Raw genomic sequence first — 14,839 nt, 5'->3', positions numbered from 1 at the left:
AAGCGATAACAGTAGATGCCTATTCTACTGAAATTAGAACACTGATGGCGAACATCGTCGTGAAATATCATTTGATGCTTCGAAGGTGGTATTTGCTGTAGACGGATTTTAGCAAAATTTACTGACAGCGTTCTTTTGTTTTATGGTATGTGTAGTTTTGGGTTTTAATTTAGAGATTAATTCTTTAAAAGTGATTTATTTAAATGTGTAACACTCGCGTTAATCAAAGAAAATACTACTTCGATTAAGTAGACATATTTCAGCTTACAAAAAGGTTTGAATTTTTCATTACACGACAACAATTTTATATTTTATCACCACAAACATTTTCAAAAGCAATAATAGGGGATACTTGATTTAGGCACCTAAATACAAACAAGAGAGGGCGCTGTAACAATATACGTTTGTAAATTTTAAATGCACCATCTTGGATTTTATTATTTGTTGGCACAAAGGTAATACTTATTTCTATAGAAATAATTTTAGCCAATATAAACGAATCTGCGTGCAAAAGCTAGTTAACAATAAAACAGGTAAATTGCATCAATACACAAGTATTTACAACACCATAAACGATAAAGTCTATTGTCAGCAATACTCAACACCGCCGCGACCAATCTTAACTTAACGACTCTACGATAACTTGAATATCTCAAGTGCTTGATATTAGATATCATAATATAACGTATCTTATCTGCGTACTGGCAAAGGGTTTCGAAATCTGTCCAATTTGGGTTTCGAGGACAAACAAACCTACAGAGTACAGGACGATATCAGATTTAAATAATAAGGTAATACCGCTTGTAAACATTACGACTAAATTAGGAATCTCATACAAGATATAATTTAAGAACATGTATGATGCCGCGAGCTTCCATAAAGAACTAACATTTACGTTTAGTGTTACTCGATAATTTCTCTTCTGATCAGTCTCTTGCTGTTAGAAAACTGATAAAAACAGGCAAGCTATGTCTTACACTCGCTTTTTGTATGACTCGAATAACTATCGTCCTGTGTCGGTCGTTGTACTCATGCACGATAATGCTCCTTCCCATACCACGCGGCTGGTCTCTCGCGAGCGCTCTCCGAGGCCATGACATCCAAGTTTTGGATTGGCCTGCAGTCGCCCGACTTAAATCCTATCCTAGAGTTTTCCCGCCAAATTTGACGACAGAACAACAGCTTTTCGAACACTTGCAAAGAACATGGGAACCTCATACCGCAGCAAGACATTGACAATTTAATTTTTAGTATGAACAATCGATGTGGGTGTGTAATTAATGTGAGAAGTGACAACACTGATTATTAATAATAATATTATGTAATAAGATTTTTATAATTTAAATTAAAATTTAAAGTTTTTTAAGAAAAAATACAGTTTAAAACTAATTTTGTAAGGCAATTAAAAAAATTACAATTTGAGTTAAAACAAAATAATAACAAAATATTTATTATAAGAGACTGTTTTTAATTATTCAATGAATTATAAAATATCCCTAGATTTTTTTGATATGTGTATATATTATTTAGAAAAATGTAACATTTTGATTTAGTATTCATTTGTTGGTAAATAAGCAAAATACCAGTGGCAGTAAGGTGCGGTTATTCCGTAACTATTAACGATATCAAAAATCTTTAAACTGATATTGAAAGTAATTAAACTAATCAATAAAATGGCATCGATAAGTTTTGAAGAATTAAACGAGAAGTACCTATCTAAAATTTTGATATTAATCACTTCCATCCATTTTAGTGCGTTCTCGAAAGTTCGTTCCCACATTGTTCGACATCATTTGAGATTAATCCTTAGGTTTGTACCAAACAGACACGAACTTGATCCAATTATTCATGCGGTAACTAAGCGATTTAAGTAAATATTTAGCGCGATATTAGTTCAATTGTGTTATTGGCGATTTTTATTAATATCTAACCAGTAACTGGTGCCTAGTGTAGAAGGGGTGCGTAATTTACACTTACACTTATTATTAAAAATTAAAAGACAATGAGGGCATAGTGTCCCTTTACCATTCACAATAAGTAATGCCTACTCGAAATTAGCGCTCTAGCTTATATAGGGCACGACGGTCTACCGTGATGATGCTACTAACTGTTAGTAACTTACACGAATCAAGTTAACTAAAGATCTGAATATTATATGCTGTTAGTTATTTCTAATCAGTGTTCCTAAGTCTCGCTAAAACTCGAGAACGGCTGAACCGATTTGGCTAATTTTGGTCTTGAATTATTTGTGGAAGTCCAGGGAAGGTTTAAAAGGTGAATAAATATGAAAGCGTTCGGAATTAAATAAAAACAACAATTTTGTTTTTCCTTTGATGTGTCCCCCGTCGTCCGATATTTGTTTTGTATGGACATATTTTCTATGAGAGAATTTATTGACGCACGGTTTGACAGTTCTGCTGTAAAACAATTTCATTACAACAACAGGGAGAATATTTTACGTAATAATTCTTGATGTTATGAAATATTAATGACAAATTCATAAAAAACTGTATTTTATGTACAACGTCTGTCGGGTCAACTAGTATTAAATAACATTACTAACACAGTAATGAGTTAGTTAAATAAATTTAATTATTAATTGGGATATCTTACGGCAATTCATGATGTTGGTAGCGCTTGTTAACACATCAAACTGACACTAGTATAAAATGGGTGGTTCCTGAAGCTTGTGGTCCTGACACGTAACAGTCTGTTTCCGTTGTATAATATTGCTTAGAACAATCTAATATTACAATTCTTTTACAAACATTCCATTGGATTAATTAAATCAGGTCGCTAAATCACAAGTCTATAATGATAAGATATCTCATATCTGACACTCGTAAGACCACGGGATTAAAGACATGTACACACTTATTTCATGACTGTATTTATTGCAGTGAAAACTTCTGTGGACACGCTGAGAATTTTATTTAATGAGTATTGATTGAGACTGAGCTGTCACGCTCGCTATATAAAAAACAATACATCTATTCAAAACATACTGCACTGTACATGTACATGCTTCAAAGACGTTGCGTAAGTTATTTGGCCAGCTTATATTATTATCTACACCCATGCTTTAAATCTTCTATTAAAGATTCTGAAACAGCTTATTGCCAACATTAAAACACCCAATGTTCTAATAACCATTACATCATCCAAAAGAGTGTTGTAATGTTGTACTGAATTTCATAACAACACTCCTATGTTTTTTTTATCCCTTCATGCGCAAAGAGTTTCAACATACAGCCACATTCTTATTGCTCGATGCGTGGTATCTGTATGAATTTCAAAAAAAGAACATTTTCGTTTACGCGCGTTCCACGCTACCAGAACGTCGCGCGCCGTAAAAAAAAGTAGGTTATTCGAATCCCCGCCATTTTTCTTCGATATTTTTATTGTTTTGTTTACAAAAAATGAGCGATTCATTTTAAGTGCTGCAAAAGAACATTATATTCGAGTGAATTTTAATTATTGCACTATACAAAATGTAAATTACTACTAAAATAAATAATTCTTTCATTAATACTTATTTTTAATGTTCTGACGCAATTAAATAACTAACTCTACTTTTTAATGTAGGTATTGCAATTTTTTAACATGTTGAAATTGCGCGTAGAGTTAGTTATCTAATTTTGTCACAACATAGAACATAAAGGATAGATTTAATAGTGTAAATATGCAAAATGGAACACGAGAGCTACATACATGTGCAAACGCTAGGCGTAGCCGCCCTTTTATGACCAGTGGGCAGTAACACTAATAAAGAAAAGTTGAAAGGTTTCAAAGCGAGTGACAGCTGCCAAAGCTTTCATTTTCGGGCCAATTAACAGATGGCACTACAGTCTTCTGAAAACGTCACTTTGAGGCGTCTGTCCCACCCCTGCTACACAGCCACATTCTCTCCAGACCTCACTGGAACGTAATGGACCCGTTACATTTTCTCCCATCGCGTTCGTCCTGTTTCCAATTTCATTACTGTTAGGTACATGTGATATTTTCGTGCTATCACTGCATTGTTTATGAAGTTTTCATTGTTACTTTTTGACTTTTCTTGTTAATAGTTCTGTACACAAATAAAATTTGAAAACAGAATTTTATGAACGATGCGGGGCTCGAACCCATGCGTTACGTGCAACTAAGCTAACCGTTCGAGTGACGTATCGTCATAAAATCTTGTATGCTTTGTTCAACTCTCAGGTTGTGGCTTCAACTACGGGATCTACTTTACAGTTGATAACCTGCTCAACCCGAATATTTGCATATTAGGAAATTGACTTGAGCTCCTGTAAATCTAAACAATATGTTATGTTTTTTAAAGTGATAACCCTCACATCTAGGATTAATACACAAATAAAATTGGAAAAACAAAATTGTGGGTTCGAATCCCGTATCGTTCATAAAATTTTGTTTTCAAATTTTATTTGTGTATTAATCCCAGAAGTGAGGGTTCTCACTTTAAAAACATAACAAATTGAATAGTTCTGTAGTATCTGTTGTTCTGTTTAGCTATAATATTTATTAACAATAATATTAGGATATTATATTTTACTCATGTTTATTTTCCTCACCGTAACAAAGCGACGGTGTGACGTCATCGACGTTAGGTCCAGAGATAATTAATCGGGTAGTATGTATCACTCATTCATTCACCTTTCAGTTCTAATTCTTAGAGCTTGAAGTCCCACCTTGATTCCATACACTTTTCTTGACTTTCGTGTCCAGTGATTAATATGGCCGAGGCCTCAGGCCTATGACATAACTAGATTGAGATAGAGAATCGTCCAAAAAGCCATTACTCACATGCTCAATTCAATTTATAGACCAAATATAGCGATGGGGTTTCGGGGGAAATTGGTAATTTCTGCAATTAAGATATACACCTTATATACAGGATGTAATCCTTAAGTGTGAGGCGATTATTCTATAACTATTGCAGATATCAAAAACCTTTGATATTGATATTGAAATAACGTTACCTAATCAGTAAAATGACATCAAAAACTTTATAAAAAAGCGGCCAAGTGCGAGTCGGACTCGCCCATGAAGGGTTCCGTAGCAGCAAGTAACATAATATTATAAAAGTTCTTGTAGTTCGTTGTAACGATTTATGTCGTATTAAAAAAAAAACTACTTACCTTCTAAATCTCGTTCAAATCAATTCTTGGTAAAAGTTTGCATGGTAATTAATATACATAACATATTTTTTTTTAGTTTTATCAGTCTCTTATTTTAGAAGTTTACGGGGGGAGGGGGGAGGGGGAGGGGGGAGGGGGAGGTGGGAGGGGGGGAGGGGGGGAATACACATTTGACCACTTTGAATTCAGTTAAGAAAAACATGAAATTAGAACACTCACTCGAACACAGAACTAACCATAGATATCCCACACGTATTGGTTTGATGAAAACTAATTTGTAGTTTCAGTTCGTCCCCCAAAACTTATTGTTTTTTTTTCTATTACCAAGTTTCAACAGTATAGTTCTTATAGTTTCGGAAAAAAGTGGCTGTGACATACGGATGGTCAGACAGACATGGCTACAGAACCCTAAAAATCAAACGAGAGTATCCAAAATTTTGACTCCCATACATTCAGTTTGAGATTAGTAGAAACGTTTTAGTTCCTTATTTTAAAAGGTTATTTTAGCTTAGTACTGAAATTAAAGAAAATGCCTCGTTGTGTGATAAAATGACCTTTCTAGTTTCTACTAATCTCATACTAAATGTACGGAAGTGTTTTATATCAAAATTTTGGATACTTCTCGTTTCATTTAAAAAAAGTTATTGATATCAATTTACTGATTAGGTAACGTACATTCGATATCAGTTTTTTTTTATATCTGTAATAGTTACGGAATAATCCTCTGGTCACACTTAACGATTACACCCTGTATAGGTATCATGTCATGCTAAGTGTCTAAAATAATGAGTTCAGAGATTGGAGAGAGCTCAGGCATTCAAACGGACCTGAATACAAACCTACAGAATCAAGCAAATACCTGAACGATTAAGGCGACACTAAATGCCAGCGACCTTGAGCGATATGAGTTCACGGCTGCCGGCCCGCCATCTATGTAACAAAGCCAATATTTTCAAAATTCTTGGGTGGAAAACAGTTTGTATGAATAAATGAACCTACACAAAAAAGTACAAGCTATAAGAATAACTTTTCTGAGAGAAGTACCAAAAAAATGCTGCACGTCATGCCAAAAAACTTGTTTAACTTCAAAGAAAAGTGGTAGTTCAAAAAGGCTCGGCAGTGTTAACTATAACCAACAGCAAGCATTAGCAACCTACAAATAAGACTTAAGGATATGTGTAACAGGGTTAAGTAGTGTTCATAGCTCGAAATGCTATACTTTCACCACAAAACATGTCTAAAAACACCATGTTTGCGTGTTTTCTACTTACTCTTCGCCTTAAGCAAATTTGGTAAAATGTTTTTCGTAGTGTATGCATGTAAATTCTGCAAGAGAAAGTATGATATTATCATCAGCCTCCGTGTTGCAATAAACCAATTTAATTTTTTTCTTACCTAAAACTAATAAAGTTTAATCCTGTTTCTAAGGCTTTGTGGCAATACAGCGAACAGAAGTAACAAAATCGTAGCGAATTCACAATGAGACATTACTACAGTGTCACCTTGTAAAATTAAAACAATCGGCGTTTAATTACAACTATAGGTTGAGCATAGGTCGTAATAAGATCGCAACACATATTTTTTTAATTATATTACATTAATGAGGTTTTATTTATTCAGTAAATTAGGAGAAAAATGATTTGTTTAATCGTTAAGTACTGAATCGTCGTCTGCCATTTAACACACATTCTGATTCTTTTTGACGTGATAAGGTCTTATAAATCGATGAACGCCGGCTGCACGCACGAAAAACTTCCGACTGAGCCGAGCCTGCAAGCGAGAGCGAGCAACAAGCGACAGAGAGGCACAATCGATCTAAGCAATCGGCTTGCGACGCATCTTGTTCATTGCTTATTATCGTCGTAAGTAGCAGTCTCACGAGTCCAGTAATTTCATAAATTCTAATAAACTATAATTTGATAAATTCAGATGTAACAGGACAATGCCTGCAATTTAATTTTGAAAATAAACTTACATCGGTTATATTTATTATTATTAACTCCTCGAATTATATTCGTTTTGCCAGTATTTTACATTAAATTCTCATCTGCCTCTACAAAAATAAAAATAGAGACAGTCGTAGAAAGATGATAAATATATGTATATTGCTAGTATGATATGTCATGTAATATATGACAATTTTGTACCAAACACATAATTATTCATAAAGAAATCAATGGGATATCAGAACATATTTCACAGAACCTGTATAACCGTGTATGTAATGTATATGTATGTAATGAAAAAATTCTTCTATGTCAGTTTATTTCTGCACTTTATTGCAACATTAATAGAATTTACGTTGAATTTTCTTGGTCCGTTTCTTAAAAAAGGAACCAATTATTCCTGTGTATGTAATGTATGGATGTAATAAAAAAATCTTCTGTGTCAGTTTATTTCTGCACTTTATTGCAACATTAATCGAATTTTACGTTGCATTTTCTCGGTCAGTTTCTTAAAAAAGGAACCAATTATTCCTGTGTATGTAATGTATGTAAGTAATAAAAAATTCTTTGTCAGTTTATTTCTGCACCTTATTGCAACATTAATGCAATTTTACGTTGAATTTTCTCGGTCAGTTTCATAAAAAAAGGTAACCAATTATCACATTACGTATTAATATAGACATATAATTTCTAGGAGGGTTTTATTAAATCTTACCATTCATCTTCGTCCTCGAGCCGGGAGTACTTCACGCCTCGCGACGGCATCGTTTCTGATATGCTCACAAACACACACGCACACTAATAACACAACATAATTATTTGCAGCAGAAATTCACTGAATCACTTTGCGGTCCACTAAACAACAGAGTTACTAAGTCATAATAATTCTATAGTAAAAAGGCCAAAAACAGGGGTCATCTGGTAGTAAGTGAACACTGTTGCCCGTACACCTACGAAGTCAGAAATAATTCAAAGGCTTTACGTCATGTTTATGAAGGAATAGGCTTAGATACGCATGTGCGATAAATGATAAGTTGATAACTTAATTGAATTTTCAATATAAAATTGGAATCCTAAAATTGCGACCCGATATAATTATTAGTTCAATACATTTCTTGCTTTTGGCATTGGAATAATCAATGAATAGTTGTAGGTATCTGTTTATTTCGAAGACGTATTGGTATTTTATCCTATGGCATATTGTTATGGCGCTGTGCAGCCGATATTAATACCATCTTTGTGCTGTAGAATGGGGGCTTGCTATTCGCGCTATTTATAAGTTAGGTCCGAAAGAATTATTAGGAGGAAAATTTAAAGAAATAAAAATATTGACTGTTGTATCTAATGTTGTACATGTTCATAAGTACATTAAAGAATTTGCTAAAACTGCGACAATCATAATGTTCACACGAGGAACAAACATAAACTTGATATGCCTACTACTCGGTTATGTCGAGTTAGTAAGTCTTTTATAGGGCGATGTATATACTTTTACAAGATGATCCCAGAAAATGTATAAACAATTGTGTTACGAAATTTAAAAGTATTGTTAAGAAGCGTTTGTGTGGTAAAGGTTACTTTAATATAAATGATTTTCTTAATGATACCACAGACTTGAAATGGAACAAAAACCCTCAGGTCATTTAAGTATAAAAGTTTTTTGTACGATATAACATTGCAGCCATATTTTTGTGAAAAATAAAAGCCAGCCGAGTTTCTCGCGCCCGTTCTTTTCAGGTACGTTCGTCTCAATACTAATTCGAATGGATAACGTTTTTGACTTTCAATAAGTGATTTTAAATCCTATTTTGAATCAAAATATTTGAATTGATAAAAAAAGTTAGTTTTTGCTTTATACTACGTGGATTAAGAAATCAAAACTGGCTTATTGAATTACAAAATCAGAAATATAAATTACCTTAAACCAGAGATCGGATATTGAAAGTTGTTTACACCATAATTTTGTTTATCTGTCTGTCTGTCTGCTTGTTCCAGCTAATCTCCAAAACGGTCGGAGCTATTCTGACCGAAAAATCACAGCCCAGTGACTCATTCACATTTATAACATAATTTCCCGCGACTTATCAGGAAAATGACTTCTTCCAATTGTAATTACATAAATTTAGAAAAAAAACCGACCATAAGCACGGACGCGTTAAAAAAATAAGGACTCCGTGTCACCTTACATAACAGTGAGGCACCAAAACAAGCCGGTAAACGTGTAAATACATAGCCCCACGCAAACACACTAATACAAGCCGACCGGCCGCCATTATGAGATTTGCCATCGTCTGTGACAGATCACTTTGCGTCGCAATAAAATATTTTAAAAATGCCGTCGTGGGTTGTGAAAATGTGTAAAAACAATAATATAAAAGTATTTGTGGAAATATGATTATTTAAGGGAGAAAAAATTGTGTAACTGGTATACCCCGTAACCGCACACACACAAGCATAACGGTGCTTCACTTGCTAATATCACGGCGCGGAGTCCTTCTTTTTTTACTAGTCCGTGACCATAAGTAAATATTTAAAACTAGCTGACCCAGCAAACGATGTATTGCCATCATAGTATCATCATCAACTGTAGTTAATCTATCAACTATAGGTAGCTAAAATTAAGTTTGTTTTCTTAACTCCTGAGAAAGACAGATACAAAGATTATAATTAGTTATTCATTTTAAACTATTCTTTCAATTTGATTTCTAAACGACGGGGGACACATCAAAGGAATAACAAAATTGTTGTTTTTTTTTTAAATTCCGAACATTTTCATATTTATTCACCTTTTAAACCTTCTCTGGACTTCCACAAATAATTCAAGACCAAAATTAGCCAAATCGGTCCAGCCGTCGTTCTCGAGTTTTAGCGAGACTAACGAACAGCAATTCATTTTTATATATATTATAGATATAAAAGTATTCTAACGCATGACAACGAAATTGTAATACATAGTGTAAACATACAAGTAATTAACATGATAACATTATTAATTCATTATCTAATAACACTTTTATCTAAATAATGCGTTTCGAATTATCTACATTACTGCTACCTATTAAATGTATAAATTAGAAGTTTTGGCTTCGTTTTGTGTATTAAAGTCGAAGGAAATTAGTATTCTATTGTTCATATGTTTATATTGAAGCCAAAACCAGTGCACCAGTGGGATTCCTCCTTTGCATAGGATGCCGGCTAGATTATGGCTACCACAACCGCGCCTATTTCTGCCGTGAAGCAGTAATGTGTAAGCATTATTGTATTTCGGTCTGATAGGCGCCGTAGCTAGTGAAATTATTGGGCAATTGAGACTTGACAACTTATGTCTCAAGGTGTCGAGCGCAATTGTGATGCAGCTCAGAATTTTTGTATTTTTCAAGAATCCTGAACGGCACTGCATTGTAATGAGCAGGGCGTATCAATTACCATTAGGTGAACGTCATGCTCGTCTTGTCCTTATTTTCATAATTTCGTAATAAATTTTGTATATTTAATCCCGAAGTGAGGTATATCGCTTAGAGCTGCGTATTGTATAGTTTGTATTCAATTAGAGTAATATTATCTAGTTAATTAAATTTTTCTTTTACGAAATATGTGTTTCAATGATAGTATTGTTATAACTTTATTTGTTCATTACTCTGTCGCATTAGGTTAAACCTGTAATGATGGATGTACTGTGGTTATATAAATAAAGACCAATTACAAACGGTAAATTTATTGAAGTACTTTGTACTTTACGGAAATCCATAATTATCCAAATGTTTTGAGTTTGACACGTGTTTCGCCTCTACACGAGGCATCCTCAGGGCGTGCTGACTCGCCAAAATCTGACACGAGATTGACTCGATGTCTCGTGCCAGATTTTGGCGAAACACGTGCCGAAGAATTGTTTATAGAAAAATATTGGCGGAATTAACACTAAAGAAAACTCAAATCGTTCGGATTATAACAAACGGTCGCAAATGATCAACGAAAAGTAAAAGTGACCAAAGTGAAAGTGAAAGCCGTGATCGAGATCACGTTGAACGCAACGCTCACAGATACAGAACCGGGACAGCTGTTATTAACAGCAGTCTATGTTTTCTTATTAAGTAAATATATTTATTATTTATCTAATATATAAAATTCTCATATCCCGGTGCTTGTAGTTAAACTCCTTCGAAACGGCTTGACCGATTCACATGAAATTTTGAGTGCATATTGGGTAGGTCTGAGAATCGGACAACATCTATATTTCATCCCCCTAAATGTTAAGGGTGGTCCACGCCAATTTTTTTTTTTAATTTTTTTGATATTTTTTCTTAAACTTTATTTGATTATGAGTCAGCATTAAAAAATACATACAACTTCAAATTTTCACCCATCTACGATCAACAGTTACTTTTGTATCGCGATTTTAATATCGGCAATACAAAGTTTGCTGGGTCAGCTAGTTTTATTATAAATTAAATATATTTCCTTATCATTAATATTTTTATTAAAAAGAACGCAAAAAAGAATTCTGGGAGGGTTTCTTGCGCCGCTTTTTTTTTCTCACAGCGCCATTTGTTTCCGAAGCGGTAGTAGTATCTAGTATATTAGAAATGACATCAAAAATAATTCAAAGGAATCAATTTTGCGAAAATAAATGCCTTGTATGCCTTTTTAATTCGGGAGAAACTACCTCCCAGTCTCCTTCACCATCTCGTCGCACACCGCCAAGCGGACGATTTGGCGACGTGGCGAATCACTGGGTCATCCGAAGTACCTCGCAAATTCCAATAAAAGAATAACTTCGTGGAAAACGTGTTATGAACGCCGAGACAGCTATGGGTGCGTTTTAAAAGGTCGCCGAAGATGCATCTAAAGACGAGTGCAAAAGGGCAAACTATTTTTGTTATAATTAATGTAATCTTCATTTTAAATTCTGCATAAGACGATGCCTGCATTTAATTAAGTTTAGTTAGTATGCAAAGTTTCAAAGTCATGTCTAAACTATGTATGTACTTTTTCCTAATACCAAAAGTAGCCAACGTGTCTGAAGGTTTTAATTTAAAAAAAAATATTGTCTGGACTGAACCAGCAACATCCACTCAATCGGTAATCACACGCGTATAACACTACATTAACGGAGTCAACAAGTCAGTCACATCAGATGTTTAAAAAACAATGAAACAATGTATTAATCACAATGATAACATAATATGATCTATTACATTGTTCCAACTAACATTTATAATAACAAACTACCCGCATTAAGCCTCCTCTCCACTATCGGCGATGATCGTTACTTGTATGATCGACTGTCATCGGCAAGATAATCGTTGATCATCGCGTAAGCATCCACACGATCGTCCGTGATCATTTATTGAGCGGCAGTCCTTCAAGATGGAGGTGGAGCTTATACCATTCATTTAATTTCAGTATACAATATTTATGTTTGGGATTCCATATTTATTGGTAGTTCTGATAAAGTTCTGTAAATTTAAATGTTTCTTCATTTGAACACCCAGTAGTCATTGTATCGCACTTGCTCTATGTAAATGAAATGAATACAAAACAACGCCGCGACGACCGCGACGTACGTTCGGCTTCTGTGAGTACGACACTGGCCAGTGTCCTTCAGTGAATTAATGAATTGCGGTCGTGTGGGTGCGCGCACGCAGCTTCTCGCGAATTCCCTTTGATGCCCGAAAAACTGACAAGTCACCGATCGCCGCGGTCACTATGATAGCTTGCGATCGATGCGCTTACGATTATAGACGATGATCGGCGACTAGAAGCGAATAAGCCCTCCAAGCGATCGTGCTCGCGTGTAATCGCCGATTGTGAAGAGGCGCCTTTACACTTAAATGAATAATTGAATTTCCCAGAAAGGCTGAAATCGAAGAACCAAGAATACAGGGACTCGTAAATCAAATCACAATCACGGAAGTCAAAAAGGCCATTCTGAAAATGAAAAACCACAAAGCCTGCGACATACCAGCCGAACTGTGGAGGTCCCTGAAGGCAGGTGGGGAAGTCTGGCTAGCTAATTTGTTTAATGATTATGCTTTTGAAAAAATATTTACAAAACTCGATTAATCGTTCCAAATTATAAAAAGTAAAAGGCTCATTTCATTGAGATAAATGTTTTCTATAAATCGCCTAAACTTTATTAAATACAACTTCTGAACCTATTTTACTATTTTTATTGTTCTATTTATTTATTCCGATTTTATTTGCCATTAAATAAGAGTGGTGGTATAATAGCTTAAGACTCCTATTTAGCCGTTACCAATGATATAAAGAACTAGCTGAGAATACTTGCTTTGCTTGGTCATTTTTGATTGTGTAGTTATTTGTTACTATTTATATTAACAACTTATTATTACTTACTTCACAATTTTTTCATATAAAAATTTTCTAGATCTTTCAAATATCTTTAAAACATTTTCATATAATTACGTTTGTAATGAATTAAAAATGCCTCTGATTCCGAATTAAAACAATGGCGACCTTGTACGGGAGAGGTAACCCAGCTCCGCTCGATTCCTCAAGGCCATTCGCTCAGTCCCCAGCCGTAAGTGCTTTATGCCATCGCATCAAAATCAAACCGACGCGGGTCGCGGGACGGTAGAAGTCAACACTCACAACAGTCGGCGTGAGCCACGGATGAGTCACTACTCCACTGACCTCTACTAAATACCACTGGACTTGCGGCTGTCAAAGTGCTTTTGTGCCTGCTTGATATTCGCCATTTTGGCGCTGTTGGCCATGTAGCGAGAGTCTGCGGTACTAAAACTAGTGATGACAACCTCAGCGAACATCGATAGATGTTGGGTAACTATTTACAACAAAATGTGTACTTTATTACGTTGATTCTTGAAGTATAAATAACACGGAAAACGACCGAAATTAATTCAAAATGCAAAAATACTTCACGTATTATACGTTCCTTCGCAGTTATTTAGTATTGTAGAGATGCGCGAGTGGCGCTTCAAATGAGCACAAAAAATTTGCTGTCAAACATATGGAACAGCCTGTCCAGTGATATTTAAACAGGTCAGTGCACTACCTCACTATCACTACACAAGATTACATAGATTCATTCAGGGTACTTACCTAGAAGTTTCCCCGCGTATTCTTACGTTTTAATTTACATCCTTAAGCAATTGGTTTTACCGTTTTGATCTTCTTATGAATTATATATATATATATATATTACAATGTTGAGCAAGTGACCAATATTGTATAAATTAAGAACGACATATCTTATGAATATCTAAGTGCATTTCCTGTTTTTTTTTTCTTAAATTGAATATGATATATATCTTTAGTGTTAGATTACGGATTGCTCTGCGCTGCGGTCCAACTAGATACCGCAGGCGTAGTCGCAAAGTGCGGCAACTTTTACTACGCCCAAGCGTACTCGAGCCACTCTCGAATAATGTGTTAGTGGACGTGCCAGAACAGAACATGTTCTGTTAAACTTTGCTAATAATTGAAAATTAAATACCGGCTTGCGTTATAAATCTTTGTAAAAATAATACAACAAGAAATAAGAAAGACACTGGGAATACATTTGATCAGTAAGTACTTTGAATTTTATTAATTTCAATGTAAAATAACACGAAGCTTATGTTACAAAATTTGAAAGATGCCATTGAGTGTCAAGATGCCACGCACACAAGAATCTAATAGTTGCCGTAATAAAGAACCTATTAGTTCTTAGGTAGTGCAGTATCTAGTTCGCAGCGGAGACCAATCCTTAATCTAAGTTTTTTGTCTACC

The 14,839-nt window shown here is 34.7% G+C and overlaps 1 protein-coding gene across 4 annotated transcripts in view; it reads right to left on the bottom strand.

Moving 5' to 3' along the window:
- Positions 1-14,839, bottom strand: part of LOC126964454 (copper-transporting ATPase 1) — a 94,009-nt gene that overhangs the window by 63,621 nt on the left and 15,549 nt on the right. Inside the window, exon 2 of one of the 4 annotated variants that reach the window (XM_050807555.1) lies at positions 7,803-7,942. The exons of 2 other annotated variants lie outside the window; for them this stretch is intronic. In XM_050807555.1, coding sequence (XP_050663512.1) covers positions 7,803-7,852 — 50 coding nt within the window. In that variant the 5' untranslated portion in view covers positions 7,853-7,942. Of the gene's footprint in view, positions 1-7,802; positions 8,038-14,839 lie in introns of all 4 variants that reach the window. One more of the 4 variants, XM_050807554.1, reaches the window with a different exon arrangement.

Source organism: Leptidea sinapis, chromosome 5 (genome assembly GCF_905404315.1).
Source record: "Leptidea sinapis chromosome 5, ilLepSina1.1, whole genome shotgun sequence".
NCBI lineage: Eukaryota > Metazoa > Arthropoda > Insecta > Lepidoptera > Pieridae > Leptidea > Leptidea sinapis.
This window is presented reverse-complemented; position numbering and strand designations above follow the sequence as displayed.